This window comes from Emys orbicularis, chromosome 4 (genome assembly GCF_028017835.1).
Source record: "Emys orbicularis isolate rEmyOrb1 chromosome 4, rEmyOrb1.hap1, whole genome shotgun sequence".
Classification (NCBI taxonomy): Eukaryota; Metazoa; Chordata; order Testudines; family Emydidae; genus Emys; species Emys orbicularis.
The window spans coordinates 151026919-151039903 of NC_088686.1; the positions used below are offsets into that span (position 1 = coordinate 151026919).

At 62.4% G+C, this 12985-nt stretch overlaps 2 protein-coding genes across 2 annotated transcripts; one reads left to right on the forward strand and one right to left on the reverse strand.

Moving 5' to 3' along the window:
• Positions 1–1169: 1169 nt before the first annotated feature.
• TIMM10 (translocase of inner mitochondrial membrane 10) lies at positions 1170–3037 on the reverse strand. Its single transcript, XM_065404439.1, has 3 exons — positions 2914–3037; positions 2317–2444; positions 1170–1484 (listed from the first exon to the last, which is right to left on the reverse strand). Exons 2-3 carry the CDS (start codon positions 2385–2387, stop codon positions 1283–1285), a joined length of 273 nt encoding a protein of 90 aa, XP_065260511.1. The 5' UTR covers positions 2388–2444; positions 2914–3037; the 3' UTR covers positions 1170–1282.
• Positions 3038–7936: 4899 nt separating this feature from the next.
• On the forward strand, positions 7937–12614 carry SMTNL1 (smoothelin like 1). The gene is made up of 8 exons (XM_065404435.1): positions 7937–8449; positions 8930–9115; positions 9455–9611; positions 9832–9877; positions 10206–10373; positions 10803–10905; positions 11594–11745; positions 12470–12614. The coding sequence occupies exons 1-8, from the start codon at positions 7937–7939 to the stop codon at positions 12612–12614; spliced, it is 1470 nt and encodes a 489-aa protein (XP_065260507.1).
• Positions 12615–12985: the final 371 nt, after the last annotated feature.

Here is a 12985-nt window from a genome sequence, read left to right on the forward strand (position 1 = left end):
TCTAAGTAGCTGGGATGGGAGAATTCAGCCTCTGGCAAAACAGAGCTGCCACGTAATTAACCTGCGGTCAGCACTCTGAATGAGACAAAGGAAGGGAAACAACCCAATTAAGATTCTGGATTGTTAAACATGTACCACAGCCCGGAGCTGTTAACCCAACATGGTTATTAAGGGCCACGTGCTCTGCAGGGAGCAGCACGTCCCCTGGTGGGCACAAAATGCACCACCAGCCACCTGTACTTGCCAGGATGAGTTGGTTGAAATAAGAGACAAGCTCTTCACACAGGCATGCATGGATCTGCAGCCACCTCTGGGGTGGGAGGTGATTAAAGGGGAAGAGTGACATCCTTCCACTAGGAGTTTGGGAATGGAAGTGAAAAGATAATTGCAGGGGAGGGGAGGTTATCCAAACTTGATCAGGACCCTGCCATTCACAGACTGATCCCAGAGAAAGCACCAAGGGAATTTAGTGCGCGCAGCAGAAGAGGAGCTGAGCTTTACAGCCAGGGCCAGCGTCAGCTTTTTTGCCGCCCCAAGCGGTGAAAAAACAAACAAAAACAAAACCACAGCCGATCAGCAGCACTTCGGCGGCAGCTCGATTGCGCCGCTTCATTCTTCGGCAGCAAGTCCTTCATTCTTCGGCAGCAAGCAAGGACAGTGGGGCTGTGCTGTCCTCTTCGGCGGCATTTCGGCGGCAGCTCAAAGAGGAAGAGAAGGACTAAGGGACCCACCGCCGAAGACCCGGACGTGCCGCCCCTTTCTATTGGCCGCCCCAAGCACCTGCTTCCTGCGCTGGTGCCGGCCCTGTTTACAGAGCACCAGGAAGATATGCCCCTGCTCCAGCAGCACAGCGACCCCTAGAGCTACACTGGGGTACTCGCAGAGGAAAAAGCAGCCAGATGCCAACCTGGCCACGGGCAGAACTGCTCCCCATGCAGGACCTGACCTCGATTAACCTTTTCCTCCCATGAAGTGGTAAAAAGACAGAACTGGGCTCTTAGCCCCCCCCGGACTGGCCTGCTAAATGGGACGGTGAGCTGGACAGGGCAGAACTGGGATCCTATCCACTCGGGGATGGAGCAAGGCGGGGTGGGAGGGGGAAGCGGAACATCCCATTGGTGTATCCCAGCCCCAGCTCTTTGAAATGTCCTTGCAGGCAAAGACCTAGCTCATACACAACTGCAGAGGTTTTATTGATGGGGGGGCACAGGGTTGAGTCCGGAAGGCAATGGTGGGGCCACTGGGCCAATCATGCAGGCTGTCCATGTTCAAGAGGAAGTCCCTACACTGGCCCCGCCCCCTGCTGCATCCTCTTCATCAGCTCCTCATCCTGCATGGAAAGCTCCGTCAGTTTCTTGCCCATGCGCTCGTGGATGTCTAGGTACTTAGAGACGCAGCGGTCCAGGCACACAGACTCCCCCTTCGAGAGCTCTGCCTCCTTGTAGTGGGGCGGGACGCACTTCCGGTGACAGGCGTTGGTCATTCTGGGCCACAGAGGGGGAGAGCATGAGAATCCAGAGATGCCCCTGTGACCCCAGTCCTGCCTCCTCCCCACATACCCCCCTACTATCCCAGCCGTGAGTTCCCTCCACACCCTGCCCACAGTTCTGCCAGTGCCCCTGAATCCCAATCCACAGCCCTTGCTATTGCAGTTCTGGGCTCTGCCAATTCCTCTCAATCCCAACCCATGGCCCTTTAATGTTCCAGTCCTCAACTCCAGCACACCCACAGCCCACCAGTTACCCTTCATTGTGACCCACATCCCATCTTGATTTAAAACTCACCACTGATGGAGAATACACTATGACCCTTGGTAAGTTGTTCCAAAGGTTAATTACTCTCACCGTTAGAATCTGACGCCTTATTTCCAGTCTAAATTTATCTAGCTTCAACTTCCAGCCACTGGATCATATTAGACCTTTCTCTGCTAGACTGAACATCCCATTATTAAATATCTGTTTCCCACGTAGGTACTTACCAACTGATCAAATCATCACTTAACCTTCTTTTGGTTATGCTAAAGAGATTGAGCTCCTGGAGACTCTCACTAGGAGGCATATTTTCTAATCCTTTAATTATTCTTGTGGCTCTTCCTTGGACTGTCTCCAATTTGCATCTGAAGAAGTGAGGTTTTTTACCCACAAAAGCTTACGTCCAAATAAATCTGTTAGTCTTTAAGGTGCCACCGGACTCCTTCCAGTTTACAGGAAGACAATGGTCCCTGCTGGCTTTCAAACCTATGACACCCCAGCAAGCCGCACTCTGGGGAGCTGCGACCCTGCCCTTGACAAGGAGCAGCCGCAATGGGGTCGTTACCTGTTGTACATGTCGGCCATCATCTCCACCTCCAGCTCAGCTGCCAGCTGCTGGGCCCTGAGCGGATCCATCGCGCCGCGAGCGAGCACCAGTCCCCGGCGTTTGGGGCGGGAGGCAGCGACTTGCTCCTGGAAACACACAGAGCCTGTCAGAGCTGCCACTCCCACCCCCCAGTGCAGTACCCCACGCCCCCAGGGCGGCAACACCACTTCCCAGGGCAGCCCCCCAGTGCAGTTCCCCCCACCCCCCCAGGGCGGCAACACCACTTCCCAGGGCAGCCCCCCAGTGCAGTTCCCCCTACCCCCCCAGGGCGGCCCCCAGCCCCCACCACCACCACCCAGTGCAGTTCCCCCCACGACCCCAGGGCGGCAACTCCACTCCCCAGGGCAGCCCCCGCCCAGTGCAGTCCCCCCCCCCCACTCCCCCAGGGCAGCCCCCCACCCACTGCGGGCCCCCCGACACACTCCCAGGGGGACGCCACCGCCGAGCCGGGCCAACCGACCCCAGCCAATGCACTGGGGGGGTGGCACCGTGGGGGGGGGCACGTCCCACGCCTCAGAGCTGACCCCCCCCGGGCTCTGTGCGGAGACCCCTCACCCTCCGCGCTCCTCGGGCGATCACTGAGCCCCGCGGTCAGGGGTCAACAGCCCCCCGAAGTCAAGCCCAGGCCGGCCCCTTTCTCCTGGGTGTAACGTGACTTTCCCCCGCCCGGCCGCCAGCCGGAAACGCGGGGAACAGGCGCTTCCGGCATGATGGGCCCCTCTCTCCTCCAAGGTACCATAGAGTCAGATTTGGGGGGGGAGAGAACCACTTCCGGTATGTGGCGGACTCAGCTACCACAGAGTTACCCGCAAGAGAGCGGGAGGAAATAGGCAGGAGACTAGAGGGGCCGGTTCCAAACCATAGAGATGTGCCGGGACTGGAGCTAGAGCGGAGAGGAGCTGACGCCAGAGGAAGGCGGGGAACCCAATTAGAGCATAGAGCTGGTGAAGGACCTAGGCTAGAACATACCGAATGGGAAACGGGATGATGGGCGCAGCCATGTTACCATGGAGATCTAGCTGTTGCTAGACAAGCTAGGATGTCTAATGAGCCTAGACTAGCTGGAGGGTTAGTGTCCCCCCACGGGAGGAGGAGGAGGGGGTATAGGGGGAGAGAGGCCTCTGGGGCAGCCCCCTCAGGCTGGTATCCCGCAGGGCTTCGGGGACAGCAAGGACGGGAGCAGTTGGGAGAGTGGGGCTGGGGGTGATCACAGTGGGGTAACAAGTGCTGTGGGCGGTGGGGGGTTCATTGTGAGGGCTGTCAGGCTGTGGGGGTGGGGGTTCATTGTGAGGGCTGTCAGGCTGTGGGGTAACAAGGGCTGTGGGGGTGGGGGGTTCATTGTGAGGGCTGTCAGGCAGTGGGGGGTTCATTGTGAGGGCTGTCAGGCGGTGGGGCTGTGGGGTAACAAGGGCTGTGGGGGTTCATTGTGAGGGCTGTCAGGCTGTGGGGTAACAAGTGCTGTGGGGGGTGGGGGTTCATTGTGAGGGCTGTCAGGCAGTGGGGAGTTCATTGTGAGGGCTGTCAGGCTGTGGGGGTGGGGGTTCATTGTGAGGGCTGTCAGGCTGTGGGGTAACAAGGGCTGTGGGGGTGGGGGGTTCATTGTGAGGGCTGTCAGGCAGTGGGGGGTTCATTGTGAGGGCTGTCAGGCTGTGGGGTAACAAGGGCTGTGGGGGTGGGGGGTTCATTGTGAGGGCTGTCAGGCTGTGGGGGGTGGGGGGTTCATTGTGAGGGCTGTTAGGCGGTGGGGCTGTGGGGTAACAAGGGCTGTGGGGGTGGGGGGTTCATTGTGAGGGCTGTCAGGCTGTGGGGGGTTCATTGTGAGGGCTGTCAGGCGGTGGGGCTGTGGGGTAACAAGGACTGTGGGGGTGGGGGTTCATTTTGAGGGCTGTCAGGCTGTGGGGGGTGGGGGGTTCATTGTGAGGGCTGTCAGGCGGTGGGGCTGTGGCGTGACAAGGGATGTTGGGGATCAGGGGGTAGGGGATGATCACAGTGGGGGCCAGCAGACAGTGGGCCTGTGCTGTTATTTGCAGTATTCCCCCAGAGTCCACTGTACCTGGAGCAGGAACAGGACAGGAGCAGAGCTGCCAGAGCCCAGACACAGCCTGTACCATCATGCTGGGCACCACCAGCCACTCTCTCCCTTTGACCCCAGGCAGCACCTCCCGCCATGGGCCCCTGGGAGAAGCGGCGGCACTGCAGTGTGGCACCTGGGACCGACCCCACAGCCAGCGGGGCTGGAGCAGGCCCTGCCTGATCGCCCCCCAAACACATCACAAGAACATGCCCTACCCTGGCTGCCAGTCTTACCACCTGCCCACCGCTTACGAACGCCCTGGGCTCAGTGTCCCTGTGGTGGTGCCTGTCTCTTCTGCTGCCGATTTTACGTGGAAAGGGGCCTCTGCCTCTGAGCCAATGACGGTCTGAGCCTCTTGCTAAACAGAGCCAGGCAGCTCGTCCTAGGCAGTGTGTGTGTCCGGTTTCTCACACCCCAGCACCATATTACACACAGGGAAATTGAGGCACAGAACGAGGCAGGGACTTGCCCAAGCTCAGAATCAGGACAGAACCCAGCTCTCCTGACCCCCAGTTCCCGGCTCTACCCGCTGGAGCACGTAGCTTTTGTCTTTAGAAGGAAGACAGTGGCACAGTTGAGCCTGAGATGCCAGGGGAGGCAGGGAACGGCTGCAGGGGAGCCACCCAGGGGCCTGGATTAGGTGGGATCTACCCCGTCTTTTCCTTCTGCCCCATGGATGATGCCCACGTGACTGCCTAGCGCCCCAGCATCTGGCTGGGTTGGCGTGCCAGGCCCCAGAGCTGCACTGGGGACAGACCAGTACTACATCGAGTGGCCTGGATGCTCCACAGAGACATTCACAAGGATGGGGGAGGCGGGCAGTCTCCTTCCTGATTGGCTGCCTGGGCAGTGGGGAGCGACCCCCAAATCCCTGATGCTCCAGCAGCCAAGCGCCTGCATCTCACGGGCTCAGGAGGGGGACCCTGCCCAGTGTTTGGGCACCCCTAGCAGTGCAGAGAGGAGGAGATGCCCTGTGGTCCCCCTTGCAGCCCACCATGGCTCTGTTAGCTCCAGCCCCGGGGTGCCAAGCTGGATGGCTGGTGCCCCCTGGAGCAGGGGCAGTACCCTGAGCTGGAGAAGGGAGGGACTCCAGGTGCTGTCAGGGTGGGATCCCCTGTCGTTGTTTGTCCTATTGCTTCACCCCCCATTTGCTACCTCTCAGCACAAGGGTCCCCTGCCAGAGTTAGTGGCTGCACTTCCTGCCTGGTGAGGTCCCCCCATAGCCCCTCAGGCTCATTCCAGGGGGTCTCACCCATGGGACCCTGGGAGAGTGGAGCTCCCCCTACCCCCGCCCCCCCAGAGGACCAGGGGAGCTGGCAGAATGGAGGAGTATGAATGAAAGTGGCACCTGTTCCTCTCCTGGTAAAAATAGGCTGCTCTGCCCCGGGAGGGGGGCTGTGCCAAGGGCGGTGACACAAAAAGCGGGACAGACGGGGACCGAGCCCAGAACCAGCCCGCCCTGTGGAGCAGCCAGCAGGTGGGTGCAGCCCTGGCCAGCACCCCTACTCCAGGGAGGGCCCAGAGTGGGGAGGGGGGGAAGTGGGGCATTGAATGAACCCCTCCGGTAGGGGGAGCTTGGTCAGGCTGGAGACACCCCCTGCCCTGGCTTATTGGGCTCAAGGTGCAGAGAGGGTCCACTGCCCATTGCCCCTGGCTCAGGATCCCCCAGAATCACCCCAGCCCCATTTCCTCTCTCAGGCACTGGGGGAGCCCCTGGAATCACCCCAACCCCCTTTCCTTTCTCAGGCACTGGGGGAGACCATGGAATCACCCCAACCCCCTTTCCTTTCTCAGGCACTGGGGGAGACCATCTGAATCAAAGGCAACTCATGGGAGCCCAGGCCTGGAATAACAGGGGCTGTAGGTTGGGATTGAGGGGCACTGGCAGAGCTGGGGGGGAGCCCGGGGCTGGGCTAGCAGGGAGAAGTGGGTCAGGATAGAGGGGCACCGGAAGAACTGGGGGAGTTGGGTAGCAGGGGGCAGCTGGGTGGGATTGGGAGACACTGGAAGAACTGGGGGGAGTCTGGGACTGGATAGCAGGGAGAGGTGGGTCAGGATAGAGGGGCACTGGCAGAGCTGGGGTGGAAGCCCAGGGCTGGGCTAGCAGAGGATGGCAGGTCGCTATAGAGGGGCACTGGCAGAGCTGGGGTGGAAGCCCAAGGCTCGGCTAACAGGGGGTGGTGGGGTGGGATTGAGGGGCATTGGCAGAGCTGGGGGGAGCCGGGGCCGGGCTAGCAGGGGGCAGTGGGGCGGGATTGAGGGGCATCGGCAGAGCTGGGGGGAGCCCAGGACTGGGCTAGTAGGAGGCAATGGGGCAGGATAGAGAGGCACTAGCAGAGTTGGGGTGGAAGCCCAGGGCTGGGCTAGCAGAGGGTAGTGGGTTGGGATTGAGGGGCACTGGAAGAACTGGGGGGATCCCGGGGCTGGGCTAGCAGGGGGTGGCAGGTCAAGATAGAGGAGCACTGGCAGAGCTGGGGTAGAAGCCTGGGGCTGCAGGCAGTTTACCACGGGGGGGTGGCAGGACCGCGGTTGGCGAATCCCCCATTCCCTGGGTCTGGCAGAGCGGTAAATGTCAGGGGTATATTTAGCTGCTGAGGAGGGGGTCACCTGCCCCTTCCCCAAGGTGCCCTCCCCGCACTGCAGGTTTGGTGCCTGAGTCAGAGTCCTGTTCCAGGCCCTGGAGATTGTTTACCCCGGATGGGGGGTGGGGCACCTTGCTTTAAAGGGTCATTATCCAGCCTGGCCTCCTATTCCACTTGAAAGGGTTGACAGCACAGCCAGCCCCAAGGGCCTCTCCCTGGCTGCCTCCCCAGCTCTCCTGGGTTTAGGTAGGTCCTACAGTATTTACTGCATAGTCACACCTCGCTGGTGTTGGCCAAGCTCATTGCATGAACCAGGGGCACCTCTCCATACCCCCCCACAAGGTCCCTGGGTTCAACCCTCCATTGCAGGGACACCCTGCAGCTCCCCCACACCGGGGGCTGTGTGTGCCCCCATTTCCTCTTCTCCCAGGTTTCCACAATCTCTCCCCCACACCAGGGCATCTGTGTGCCCCCCATTCTCCCTCCCACCGCACACCAGGGTTCCCCAGTCTGTCCCCCATGTCAGGGGCTCTGTATGCCCCCCATTCTCCTCTCCCCCACACCAGGGCATCTGTGTGCCCCCCATTCTCCCTCCCCCCGCACACTATGGTCCCCCAATCTCTCCCCCAGGCTGCATTCCCTCCCCCCGCCCCCCCCGAGAAAAAGAACTGCATTGGAGTTGATGTAAGCTCCCCATCGCAGGCCCCACAATGCCATGGTATGGCCAGCAGAGGGCGACCGGATGCCTCCTGCCCCCCCCCCAAACTTGGCAATGGTGGGGCTCAGGGGTGGGGGTAGTCAGAGCCTTGGGGGGGATCTGGTAGGCCAATCCCTGGGCAGGCCAGTTGGGGGCCTCTCACAGCCCCGATCCAGGTCCCTGCTGCCCCCATCTGACCCACACGCCTCTTGTCTCCTTCCAGAGATGGAGGCACAGGAAGGCGCCCCCCGCCCCAGGCTGACAGCAGAGGAGCCTGGGGCCGCAGCTAAGGAGGCTGAAGTGGTGGCTGGGACTGGAGCCAAGGAGGCGGCTCAGGGTGGGGATGGGCTGGGGGAGGGGAGAGCAGGGAATTCTGGGAGCAATGCTAAGGGGGGCGGTGAGGCCAGCAGAGCAGGGGATTGTGGGAGTGATGCTAAGGGGGACGTTGCGCCTGGGCTAGCAGGGGATTCTGGGAGTGATGCTAAGGGGGGCAGTGAGGCTGGGGGAGCAGGGGATTCTGGGAGCGATGCTAAGGAAGGCGGTGAGGCCAGCAGAGCAGGGGATTCTGGGAGCGATGCTAAGGAAGGGGGTGAGGCCGGGGGAGCAGGGGATTCTGGGAGCGATGCTAAGGAAGGGGGTGAGGCCGGGGGAGCAGGGGATTCTGGGAGCGATGCTAAGGAAGGCACTGAGGCCGGCAGAACAGGGGATGCTGGGAGAGATGCTAAGGGGGGCAGTGAGGCTGGGGGAGCAGGGAATTTTGGGAGTGATGCTAAGGGGGGCGGTGAGGCTGGGGGAGCAGGGGATTCTGGGAGTGATGCTAAGGGGGGCGGTGAGGCTGGGGGAGCAGGGGATTCTGGGAGCGATGCTAAGGAAGGCGGTGAGGCCAGCAGAGCAGGGGATTCTGGGAGCGATGCTAAGGAAGGCACTGAGGCCGGCAGAGCAGGGGATGCTGGGAGAGATGCTAAGGGGGGCGGTGAGGCAGGGGGAGCAGGGGATTCTGGGAGTCATCCTAAGGGGGGCGGTGAGGCAGGGGGAGCAGGGGATTCTGGGAGTGATGCTAAGGGGGGCAGTGAGGCCAGCAGAGCAGGGGATTCTGGGAGCGATGCTCAGGGAGAAGGGGATGCCAGCAGGACAGGGGATGCTGGGAGAGATGCTAAGGGGGGCAATGAGGCCGGGGGAATAGGGGATTCTGGGAGAGATGCTAAGGCGGGCGGTGAGGCTGGTGGAGCAGGGGATTCTGGGGCTGGGGCAGAGGAGAAGGCAGAGGAGGGGCAGGGGACTGGAGCAGAGGAGAGGGAGGCAGTAGGTGGGTCTGGGCTTGAGCCCCAGGACGGGGCTGGAGGGGCCGAGACAGAGATGCAAGGGGCTGAAGTCGAGAGGACCAGCAGTGCCGTGGCCAGAGAGGTGAGTGTCCCTTTGGGTCAGATGGGGCAATGGGGGGAGGGAAACCCCCACACACCTCCCTAGGGAGCCAGCTTGCCCGGAAGGTGCTGCGGGTGCCCACGTGCCCTCCCTGATGCCATGGGGGCACAAGCATGCCCAGGCCATCGCAGGGAGCAGCTCCCAGGGCTCAGGATGGGCTGCGGGACTCAGCCCCAGTGGTGACCCCCCAGGGGAGATGAGTTCAAATCCCACCTGGGGGGGCGGGGAGGCCATGGTGGGGGAGGACAGGAGCCGGGGCCAGCAGTGGGGGTCTGGGATTTGGGGGGCAGGGGCCTGTTAAAGGACTTTGTTCCCCCCCAGGGGCGCGATGGGAGCACCTCAGAGGAGCCGCTGTCCCCAGAGATGGGGGGCGAGGAGGAGGAGTGGGGTGAGCCTGCACCCAGCTCCCCCGACGAGGGGCTGGCCAGCCCCACAGGGGACGCTGCCTTTGGGAAGGAGACTGGGGCCCCCCAGCCAGGTAAGGCCAATTGAATCGGGGAATGAGGGTGGGGGAAGAATATGGGGAGGGGACACCCCCTCACCATAGCCCCCCACAGTGCCCCCTAGCGCAGCCCCCCCAGTCCCATCTCCCACTCACACAGGGTCACCCCCCGAGCACAGCCCCCCAATCTCAGATACTCAGTTGAGCCCACTTTGGTGACTGTTTTTAATGTCAAAACTTTGTAAATTCCTTTCAGGAGGCGCCTCCCAAAGCCGAGAAGCAGCTCCAGGTGGCAGCACCAGGTGAGAACACCCGCGGGGGCCCCAGTACCAGGTTAAGGGACTCCTACCCCCAGCACAGCGCCCCCCAGTGCCAGGCAGGGAGGTGGAGGCACACAGCCGGGGGTGGGGAGAGCCCCTCCAGCACAGCGCCACCTGGTGCCAGGCAGGGAGGTGGAGGCACACAGCCAGGGGAAGGGAGATCTCCCCCCTCCACAGCACAGCGCCACCTGGTGCCAGGCAGGGAGGTGGAGGCACACAACCAGGGGAAGGGAGATCCTACCACCCCCCACAGCACACCGCCCCCTCTCTTCCTGGCCCATTCTCTGATCCATTCCCCATCTCTTCGCAGCACTGGAGGGACAGCCCAGCAGGACAGCGGGCAGAGCCCTGCACCTGAAGGAGTTGCGCCCCCCAAGGAGAAGCCAAAGAGACCAGCACTGGATCGGAGGGAGTTGACCCGACCCCGCCTGGCACCCAGGGCCCAGTCCCGCAAGGCCCTTGTGGAGAAATTTGGGGGGTGCGCAATCCCCTATTAACCTCCCCGCAGGGGCTACGAATGGGCCGGCCTACACACGAGAGGGTGGAGCTTGGAGGATAGGCCCTGGTCAGTCAACCAATGAGGGGTGCTCAGTGCCATTAAAGAGCAACACGCCAAGAGAGGGTGTAGGGAGGGGCATCTTGTCACCGGTGGAACTCCCTGCCACTGGACATTAGGGACAAAGCGCTCGGGGCAGCTCTTGTGGCACCAAGGGTACCATGGGGGTTAACCCCTTCAGCTCCTGGCCCCGTGCAGGCTCAGGGGGCTGGTGGGACAGAGAGGGAAGGCCCAGGGATGGGGGAGAGAGGGAGGGGTCCTGGCCAGTCACTGCCCCAGTTCTGGGGCTCTGCAGCAGAATGCGCATTGTCCCTTCTCCCTGTGACACCGGCCCCTCCATTCCCCCTGCAGGGCAGCCAGCGGCCCGGCCCCCAACATCAAGAAGACTGGAGGTACCAACACCATCAAGAACATGCTGCTGGAGTGGTGTCGTGCCAAGACGCGTGGCTATGAGGTGAGAGGCTGGCAAGGGTGAGGTGGTGCCTGGCCTGCAGCCTCCTCCCCTCGGACACACAGCAGGCCCTAGTAGCAGGGAGGGTAGACACTAGCCCCCCCCACTCCCGCAATGACCGTGGGGATTGAGGGATATCAGATGGAAGGGGCAGGGGCCCAAGGGTGCCTGCCATGCTCATAACTCAGCAGGGGCACACCCAGCCGGGCACACTGCCACCCGGATCTTCGTGGGGGTGACTAGACCTGGCCCAGGGGGAAAAGATGGCAAGGGGAGGCAGCTGGGATAGCCGCTGGGAAGCATTGGGGCAGGCGGCTGACCCAAGGGGTACAGCATGGGGGGAGGGGGTTCTACCATCCCCGGGTGAGCAGCTCTGCCCCAAGGCCCTGGGTCACAAGTGCTGACTACAACATGGAGAGTGCCCCCCTGCACCAGGCAGGCCTCCGCCATGCTGGGCACACAGCGCTGCCACCCATCCACTGTGGAGACGGCCAGAGAACATAGCCACCAGCTTTCTGCCCCAGCCTCTCTTCCTAGTGCATGGGAGGGGTGGGCAGCCCACGAGGGCGGGCACCCCCAGACCTTGCAGTGCCCACAAAGCGGCTGCGGGGGGGAGGGAAGACCCACCCGGTGCTCATGGGGCTGATTGGCTCTCCCTCCCTGTGCCCCTGCTCTGCTGCCTGGCTGCCAGCACGTGGACATCCAGAACTTCTCCTCCAGCTGGAGCAGCGGCTTGGCCTTCTGCGCCCTCATCCACAAGTTCTTCCCTGATGCCTTCGACTACGCGGCCCTCGACCCGGCCAACCGCAGGGAGAACTTTGCCCTGGCTTTTGCCACTGCTGAGTGAGTGCACCCCACCCCCAATGCCCAGGCAGCCAGCCCCACCCAGGGAAGGGCCTCTGCCACACATCCGACATGGGGCTTGGAAGCAGAGTAGGAATCTGCAGTTGCCGAGTAGGGGTGGGGCTGTGACACCAGGGAGGGGGAGGAGCCTGCACTGCCCAGCCCCACCCTCCCCAGCAGCAGGTGCTGTGACGCCAGGTGGGCTTGGGTGTAGGAGCCCGGCTGGGTGCTGCATCCAATAATCGAGGCTGTTAGCTAATTAGCGGTACTCCCTCTGCAGCTTGGCCACCCTGTGGCTCCTGGGAGCTCTGCCCTCGTCCCCAAACTACCTGAGCCCAGAGCTCAGTGACCCGGACAGCGCAGGCCCAGCCACGCAGCCAAACCCAACCAGGCCAGGGCCCGGTCCTGCTGGGACGGGTCCAGAAGCAACTCCAGGGATGCACCCTTTAGCCTGAACTGGACACCAAGCCCTTCTCTAGGGCACTAGCTCCGCGGTCCCCTCCCTTCACGACAGGCACATCCTGGGCCACTTCCTCTTTGCCCACTGGCATCAAACACTGCCTGGTTTGCAGAGGGGCCATGGCTTGGGACAGGAGGGAGGGGAGGCCAGTGGGACAGCCATGCCCAGGGGACACGTAGAGCAAACCAAGGGCCCCAGGGCCGAGTCGAGCGCCCTGGCCGAGGGCAGCGCTGCTGTGCTGACCCCTGGTCTCTCGCCCTGCAGGCAGCATGCCGATTGCGCCCCACTGCTGGAGGTGGAGGACATGGTGCGCATGAGCGTCCCGGATTCCAAGTGCGTCTACACCTACGTCCAGGAGCTGTACCGCAGCCTGGTGGATAAGGGGCTGGTGAAGACCAAGAAGAAATGAGGTGGGGGGAGCAGCTGGCCAGGGAAGCAGAAAGCGCGCCAGGCGACATGGGTGAGGACAGGCCGCCCAGACATTCAGCCTGGCACACGGGGGCATGGGTGAGGAACAGCAGGGGGTGCTGCCGGGAATGGGAGCACTCTACACGTTCCATCCTCCCTCTCATTGCTCACATGGGAGCAAGGGACGTCTCAGTGCCTGGGCATCACCTCCTCCCAGAGGGGCAGATTGGGCTAGCCATGGGGGATGAGGTGCTGCGCCCACCTCGGCCCCTTCAGAACCTTCACCAAGGCCCAGAGTTCAACCCCACCAGGACATCACCATGGCCCCTTTCAAATCACGGGGGGGGGGGGGGGGGATGTTCTCTCTGCTGG